At 35.8% G+C, this 9,284-nt stretch overlaps 1 protein-coding gene across 1 annotated transcript in view; it reads left to right on the top strand.

The window, feature by feature from the left end:
- The window catches only part of LOC113234134 (protein I'm not dead yet-like), a 37,284-nt gene that overhangs the window by 17,538 nt on the left and 10,462 nt on the right, over nt 1-9,284 (top strand). Inside the window, exons 8-11 of the mRNA XM_026469399.1 lie at nt 3,508-3,631; nt 5,195-5,307; nt 8,150-8,241; nt 8,632-8,727. Coding sequence (XP_026325184.1) covers nt 3,508-3,631; nt 5,195-5,307; nt 8,150-8,241; nt 8,632-8,727 — 425 coding nt within the window. The remainder of the gene's footprint in view (nt 1-3,507; nt 3,632-5,194; nt 5,308-8,149; nt 8,242-8,631; nt 8,728-9,284) is intronic.

The following is a 9,284-nucleotide window of genomic DNA, read 5'->3' as shown; positions in this document are numbered from 1 at the left end:
GACAGCGAAGCAAGCAAAATTAGACAGTATGCGATGACATTACAATTTAACTTCAACGTTTTAGCTTTTTCATGTTCCTTTACATGTCACTACGTTTAAATAGGTTGACTTGGGACGTTTTTTTCGTGGTTTTTGTATTAGACCCGTCGTCCATTTATTTGTAAGTCAATGCTCTGCAGTATTATTTATTAATAAAAGTAATGACATGCATGTGCATAGCCTAGCAGCGTAGTAGGACACCGCGAGTAGTGCATCTCCCGCGTATTCGGCACGTCAATGCCTACACGTTTCTCGGAGCACAGGGTTGTCACATCGTTATTTTAGTTGTAGGTACCTACAGGTTGTAATAGTGTTGTAAAAAACTCAAATCTGGGAGTCTATTACTTAGAGGACGGAAAAAAATAAAGGGAGCTGCGCCATCTACGGGATAAACGTGTCTACCTAAACAAAAATTGTAAATTATAGTAGTTGTAAAACAAGTGTTGTACCGTAATTATCGATAAGTTAATATCGACATGCAAATGGATATTAGAAAGAAACGTTTTAAAGGTTTCCAAGTAGTGTAAGCTGTTTTGTATTTATGCATTGGTATAGAATTAATATCTGTCATTTTTATTTGGGTGAATCTTTTAATTTTTGAAGTATAAATAAAATTACTTATAATGGTAGTAATATTATCGATAATCATAAAATGAGGTATAATATTAATAATGCTTTATTTGCTTGAAACATGGTTTAACAGAAGAAAGAGACAGTGTCAATACAAACATGTTTCGCATATTAAATAACCATATATTAAACCTCTATGGAAGCTGCACGTTGCTGAGGATACCAGGAAGGTGTTTGGTGCGCATTCTTCTCTGAGAAGATTCAAAAACTTGTTGATGATTAAAACTAAAATTACTTTGGTCCAGAGCATTCTCCATCTTATACTAGACTACGCAGATGTTTGCTACCTGGATTTGTCAGTCACCCTGCTCAATAAATTGGAACGACTCCAAAATATATATGTAAGGTTCTTCTTCGGACTTAGTAAATTTGACCATGTCTCTCAATATCGTTTTAAGATATAAAAAATAACAGGGGAGTGAGTTAATAAATATGTATTATAGTGTAACTAAAATTTTGACAGAGAATAGTTTTTGACGGACAAGGTAATTACATTTAATATTGTTGATTTGATCAATCACCTTCAAACCGCACTGTCAAAAGACCAAAATGAAGGTCAGCTCACGCAATAACCTCCTTCGACGTGTAACATCCACCAATTGGAGAGCAGCGCCAGATGTCCTACGGGCTACGGGTTTAGCACTGTGTTTCTCTGCTGGTGAATACGCGTGGCCGGTGTGGCGCTTAATGAAACAGTACGCTTTATCACGGGCTGTCTCAAGCCAACTCCCCTTAATATGGAATATCCTCTAGCTGGTATTGCACCACCATACGTGCGTCGGGATGTAGTATGCTCCGCGGAGAAGTACAAACAAGAGAGTGACTTGCTGTTGTGCCCCTAGTGTCCTAATACCTGTACGAGGGAAGATCTCTACGCGGCCACGGACAGCGCAGTCAAAGTAGCAACATACTATTCAGGGTCAATATAAAAGAAATAAAAAAAGTATCGACACGATAAGAAGAAGTTGATTTGAATAAATTTGGACAGAGTATTTACAAAAGGGTTGTGATGTTGGGTCAGAAGAAATGGTAGGTAGTCCTTCATTAGTTTTTAGTTTACTTATAGCTCATTTCGCATGGCATGGGTATGGTGACGTATGAGATTCGAAGTTACTAGAGATGTTGTGATGTAAAATCGATATCTTATCGAGATAATTTGTAACGAAGAGTGACTCGATTTACAGATAATAATTTAAAAATAAATAGTGAACAAAATGAAAACGATTCAATTATTTACTAAAAAAACTACACAACAAATAAAAAATCGACAACAACCGAACAAAAAGGCGGCAACAGCATAGAATCAACAGCAACGATACGAAATTTGAACGATTACTACAAAAATTATCACGCAAAGCCATTGACTTACAATTATATGGACTTCGGTTCCGCGCTAAAAAGTGTCCGAACTTATAGGGCGTTAAAATCGTATACAGAGCGTCATTCACGCTTTAGTCTTCGTTTGTTCGACTGACAGCGAAGCAAGCAAAATTAGACAGTACTGCGATGACATTACAATTTAAATTCAACGTTTTAGCTTTTTCATATTCCTTTACATGTCAATACGTTTAAATAGGTTGACTTGGGACATTTTTTTCGTGGTTTTTGTATTGGACCCGTCGTCCATTTATTTGTAAATCAATACGCAAAGCTCAAAACAAAATCATCCGCATACAAGGTGTATGCACTCACATTGACGCGAGATACATAATAGGTGGTTCGATTTATCGGTACTAGTAGGTATATATATATATTCCGTTTTACGCGTCAACTAATTTGGATAATTTTATTTTTATCACATTCATTTAATTTTCTATCTACTTAATATTAAAATTTATGCGTAAAATTACAACTGCAACAAATATTGTTTTTCGTACATTGTAACAAATTTACTATTTATTTTTGTAACCTGGTTGAGAGATTTACCATTAACACGGCAGTTATACTACAGCTTAAGACACCACACCGCAACACAGCTCAGTAGGTACTTACCAGACTCGAGTTCGACTTTTTACATAAACAGACTCGAGCACTAATGTCGATCTTGAGTCTGTTCGGAAATTCAATAAGCTCGATAGATCGAGCAGTCGAGCCTCTGTCTTTATGAGTCGAGTCTTGTGAATTGGAGTCAAGCATTAAAATATTCTGGACTCGAGTTTTTTACAACACTAAGGTGGAGCGCGCGTGTCACGACAAACTATAATATATATGTATATATATATATATATATATATATAATATAAACTAAATATTGTATGAAAATGAGTAGTGGCGCGACTGTTTGAAGGCGCCTGTGTCTTTATTTTTAACCGACTTCAAAAAAGGAGGAGGTTCTCAATTCGACTGTATGTTTTTTTTTTTGTATGTATGTTACGCGATAACTTTTGTGACGATTTGTGAACCGATTTTCATGATTCTTTTTTTGTTGAAAAGGGGGTACTTCCATAGTGGTCCCATTTCATTTTGAAGAAAATCATCCACCTCGAAGGATGGCTGCGAGCAATACTTTAATGCTTGATTTTGCTATTTCTTCAATTCAAGGCGTTTTTCTCTCGATGTTCTTTGAGTAGTTTCGTAGTGAGAACCTATTTTTATTGTCTCCAGTGTCAAGTCCTGTATAGACGTAATTCAACGTACTTTTGAGGTCTGTTGTACTTGTGAGGTTTTTTAGTACTGAGATTATATAGAGCCAATATTCGCACTAAGAACGAGAGAAGATCGACTTTGATGTAAATCAGTCAGATGCTTCAACAAGATTCTTTTGTGATAATAGATATGAGAATAAATAAACACACTTTATAGTATTTTCTATTTGTCATGAGTTTTCATTTGTTTTAGCTCAGTGATGTCTGATAATACTGTCCTACAAATAACCAAAGGCTTGACCGAAAGACGAAGAAACCTTTTCCCGAGGAGACCACTACTAACAGATGAAACTCACCCCGTTACAATGCATGAAGTCGTAAGTTTTAATAGATAGAAATTTTAATAGATCGTTAAATTATGGCAATTAAACGTAATTTACTTTACTGTGCTTAATCGGTTCTGTGGCTTGAGTGGAGCAGCAGAGACGCTGGCTTTGTTTCAGAATTTATTTTTATACAAACCAAATTTGCAAAATGTATATCGTATACTATACGTGTTTTAGAGTGTGAATATAAAAAAAAAATTGGTATATGTAAAGTTTAGTCGTGCGCATCATGCGCATCGTGCGCAATGAAATGTTAAACGTTTACACATTTTTTAATATAGATATTTCAAAAACAAGTATCTTGCGTTTTTATCGAGTTCTTATCTTAGGTTTTCGCGATTGTTACACATAGGAAATGAAACTATTTTGCCGGATTTAAATCGCGTGTATTTGTTTTTCAAACAAACCAAACGTTTCGGGCCCTTTACAGGCCCTATGGTCACGATTGAATAACAAATACACGTAGTTTTATTTCCTACCTTTTGCTTTGTTCAAAAATATGTAATCATGACACCGTTTAAAAAAAAAATACATTTCAGAGGAAAGTAAACAAAGCACAATCAGTGAAAAGTAAATACTCCTGGTGTTTTTTATATATGTATCCATATCATTTTAGTAAATATGTATACAGTACATTTTCGTTTAATCCTAATTATGTAATCACTTTTAAAACTTCGGAGTTATATATCGTTTTCAAAAATATCAATGCACCAAGTTGCAGTGTAATATAAAATGGACGTAGTTAAAAAAGAAGTTTAAGTTAAGTTTTTATTTTCAAAACTTAACTTAACTGCAGAGATATTTATTTATGTTTATATGTATGTTGGATTTTTCTTACTGATCGAAGGGGTTAGACTTTAGGAACCGTTTGGTACATATAATTACTTTTTTTGATAAGTTTGTGGATTGGATCCAGTTTGCTTAACTACGTCTAAATATGTTCGATGTCTACTGTACTGTAAATACTTATCTCACTTGCGCTGCACCACAAAGAAAATTATTGTCGGTTAAGAATTACTTTGGTATGAAGGGATCGTCCCATACAATGAAATAATCCCTTCATGAAACTGAGTCGATCGGCACTATAAAAAAATTTCAACAATTTTATTCATCTTATGGACAACTCACGTGTGACCAAACAATTGGCTATGCCAAAATTGTTTTCGCAAAAAAAGACAATGGTTTCTAAGACAGTTTCCTTGTGTCTTCTATGGTTTCGGATTTCCTCATTCTGTCCCATTTTAAAAAAATGGGAATGGAAACTCGACAAATAGGCGGGATAGCTGACAGCAGACTTGTTATTCACAAATTTAGAGGAGTTTTCACAACTTGAAATGTGAAGAAAAATTTTGGCTGTTGACCGTTAGAGTACATGTTCATTTGGCATTTTGATGCATCGATGATGTGGCAAACCCTAGAGCTCACGATTTATAGGTCTAATGGACAATCGAGTAAACGCATTCGATCTCAAGTAGGGAACCCAATTGTATGCTGTATTAATGATTTTTTAAAACGGTAATGTAATATGTTCGTTGATAAATATGTTCGTTTCAGATGTCTGTATTTTTCTTTTTATTGCTGCACATCCTTTTGTTCACCCGGGCCTCACACAATAAGTTCGTAGGTTGGGCACGTTCTGACCAAAGCACAGGCCATTCATACCCCATGTAAGTTATTTAGAACTTTTTGACCATATCGCTTCTTTTCAAAACAAGTGACTCGCACCAAAATAGTTCATGTTCATCATATATAATTGTTGCATTTAGATTTAGTAGTTATGGAGCTCCATGTGAAAGAGTTCGTCCAGGGAAGTACTGCCAACTTACCAATTTCTGTCACCAAGCAGCAGTAATGTGTGTAGTACCTACATCGTTTCCGTTTTGAAAGGTAAGGGTGCTGGTGAAATTACTGGCACATGGGACTTGTCAATTTATCCGCTCACGCGATGCGCTCCTCCTACCGCAAAATGGCGGCAATTTTGTTTCGCAAAATAGAAAAGGATTCAGTTTAAATACAAGTTTTTATAAATAAAAATTTTATTATTCTGCATTGCTAAATAAATACCCTCCGTAATACCAACAAAAACATCTCAACTAAAATGCAGTAATACACCGCCAATCCTGCACTTAAAGAGCACTAATGAAATTTTTGGTGTACTTGGATAAATATGATAATATTCAGTTTGAGTGGTTCTAACGTTTACCATGAAATTACTCCTTAAAGTATAGTTTATAAACATTTATATTCAGGGTAAACTTAAAAAACGCTACTAACGGTATGTTTTCAATAAATAAACACCGAAATCACTAGCCCAAACAATAACACACACGATTGTCGTGACGTATTTTTGAAGTTGTTTATTTTTTTTAAATGACAGACCCAGGCATTAAAAACTTTATGGTTTGCTAGAGTAGTTACCGAAATAGCAATTAATATTAGTTCTTTTACCTGTTATAACTTCGATATCCGATAAATCGGTATAAAATCATCACCGGCACCTCTAAGTGTGGTATGCGTCTACGGCTGCATGTATCGCGTGAGCGGTTATGTTTCAAAATGATGGGCGCAGTGGCAGTACCCCTCAGATAATAACAGTAATAACGCACACTTCCAACATAGCCCCGCACATGGGAAACCCTGTGTCGCGGGTACCATGGACACATACATAGAAAACCACAAATTACACCCAAACTCACGACAGAAATAAATATCGACCATATAAATATTTCTCCCGGCCACGAAATCGAATCTGGGACCTCTGCTTGGCAGTCCGACAAGGTAACCGTTCGGCCTCGGAAAAAGTTCAGATTTTTGTGATTTAAGTAGAGTCACCGGAGGAGAAGCGGCAAAAGCTGTTTTGGCAGATCAAACGGTTTAAGTATTTACTATTTAATAACCCTCTTACAAAAAATAAACGATACACCTAAGGATATTGTCTAAAGAATGTGCAAATTTGATATACGATAGGATTTAGTCTACCCGTTATATAAAATCCCGAAAATATGCCAAAATAAAAATCTAAAGAGAATTATTTACTAATAAAATGTGTAACTTTGACCATAATTCCTATATGGAGATCTCTTTGAGTAGGTAACTACAGAGTACCTGCAAAATTTTGGTTTTCAACAGAAGCCCTGTATTTGTTAAATTTACTTTTGTCTCAAAATTTCAAAATTACCCAGCGATTTTTAAGCCCCGTCAGTCGCCATCGGGCGCTTGTCGACGTCGGATCTGTGTGAAATTTTCTCCATCTGTTCTTATTCATATTAATTGTGACCGCGCGGGTTGCGAGATGCGAGGTACGGTCCTCCACGCCTCGCCTTCTAAAATGTAAGCTTCTTGTGAAAGAGTCCAGGGAAGTATTGCCACCACATCTATTTCTGCCACCAAGCAGTAATGTGAGCATTACCACGTTCCGGTTTTGAAGGGTAAGGATGCTGGTCAAGTTAGAGGCACATGGAACTTGTCAACTTCACATCTTCTGTGCAAGCAAGCAGAGTCATCCCTCTTTTTAAATCCGGTAGTAAATATGACTCCACCAATTTCAGACCTATTTCTATACTACCGACTCTTGGTAAAATTTTTGAAAAAAAAAAAATCCTTCATCAGCTGTGTGCATATTTTTGCAATTACAACATAATGGCTCATTAACAATTTGGTTTCACTCGGGATCGCTCAACAATCGATGCTGGTGTTGAGCTGATGAAACATAGATTTGATGCATGGGAAGACTCGTAGGATTCTACAGGAGTTTTATATGACCTTTTCAAAGCATTTGATTGTATGCAACATGATACACTGGTCAGGAAACTTCGCCGTTATGGTGTAACGGGCCATGACCTCGATCTTCATAAATCGTATTTGAGTAATAGGGTCCAGAGAGGTGATGTCAATGGTATGTCATCAGGGTCTACAGTCAGCATAGGCGTCCCTTAAGGTGTAATTTTAGTTCCATTCCTGTTCTTAGTATATATATTAATGACTTACCTAGCCTTGTGAAGGGTATGCAATATGAGATAGTACTGTTTGCTGATGATACTTCCTTATTATTTAAAGTTTAAAGGCAGTAATGTATCTTTTACGAAGTTCAAAACTATTCTTAATAAAAATTGTGTGCTAAAGCTTATTAGACTATTTCTGCTTACTTGGATGATATAAATTCTTAGGACTGAACTATCAATTAATTATGTTAAAACATAAATGTAAACAAATATTGTATACCTATAATAAATAAAAATTGTAAATATTGCATATAATACTCTTATAATTTGGTTGACAAATAGCGTTAACTTCGCCTACTTATACAAGTGTTCCTTAAGATATTCAAGTGATTACCTGTGACTGACCATCCCACGTTAATGTAACTGAGGCAGCCGTAATATAGATTTTTCATGTGAAGATACTGTTTCACGTTTTTGTTTGTTTGACTGTAACGTATAATGTTTTACGTATAACGTTTGAAGAATCTTCCGTTTTCAGAATCTGCCATTCACCGTATATTTTTTGCAGGTTTGAAGACGCAAGTTTATTTACTGTTTTTGCAATATTTCTGCATATAATGCCAAAAGGCTTCATGTTTTTGAGATACGTAAAGGCACATAGTAAGTATCATTCAAGTTTAAGATCTACCGCCAACAATATTACACGTAAATATATCTGGATCCATAATACAGTTTTAAGCCCAATTGCAACAAATCCCACCCTACCCTATCCAACATGCACTGGGTCTATTATAAAGAGTTACGCGTACACAATTGCAACTGATTCTTTCCTGCCCTGTCCATTATAATCTGGGTCTACTATAAAGAGTTAACGCGTACACAGTTGTAATTTTTCATTTTGTTTCATTTCTGCATAAATTAGTTTTCCTTTCTAAAATATACAGGGAAGAACATAGGAAAAACAGGTAGGCTTTTGTCCATTTGTGGGATAGAGGAACCTATAAAATGATACAAAAAAAAACATTTCATGATCTGTTAATTTTATTACAGAGAGACGTTTATTGCCACCGCGAAAGCCGGAATCTGGGGTACTCTATTGGAAATTCGTAGACAGTAATACGCCATACGCTTTCTTATTTTTAATGGGTAAGTGACCAAGTTCAACAGCCTCAGCAATATCTTACCACATAGTCATAAACACGATACGAACAACTTAGCAGCAGTAGATCTCTTTGTGCAAGAGTTAGACGAGGGAAATATTGCCACCATATTTATTTTTGCCACCAACAGCAATGCATTTGAAATTTTTTGAAAAATTTGAAAGGTAATTAAGCTAGAGGTACATGGAACTTATCAACTTCATAAATCACTGTGACGGGTGCACTGCGCTTAGGTCTTTCCGTTTTAAAGCTCTGAGTGCCACTGTTACGGGTAGGTGTAAAGGATTGTCACGCACTGTTGGCGCCGCTTAATGTGCTGTAGATTATAATGTAGTTTACGCAGACTCGACACATCTTGCTTAGCGAGTTGTTCAAAATTGAAAAGGAAAAAGAATTAGTGGAAATAAATCCGTTTTTGGTGATCTTTTAAATGAAATTATTCCACTAGTTTGTTATAATTATTAATACAAAGATCGAACACTCAGAAAAAATTCCTTCGACATCTCTCGCCAGGACTGGTAGCTGTAAAGGTACTAACTGGGT

This window comes from Hyposmocoma kahamanoa, unplaced genomic scaffold, assembly GCF_003589595.1.
Source record: "Hyposmocoma kahamanoa isolate Upper Pololo Valley unplaced genomic scaffold, ASM358959v1 81, whole genome shotgun sequence".
Classification (NCBI taxonomy): Eukaryota; Metazoa; Arthropoda; class Insecta; order Lepidoptera; family Cosmopterigidae; genus Hyposmocoma; species Hyposmocoma kahamanoa.
Note: the sequence above shows the minus strand (reverse complement) of the source record. Positions and strands in the feature narration are given on the sequence as shown.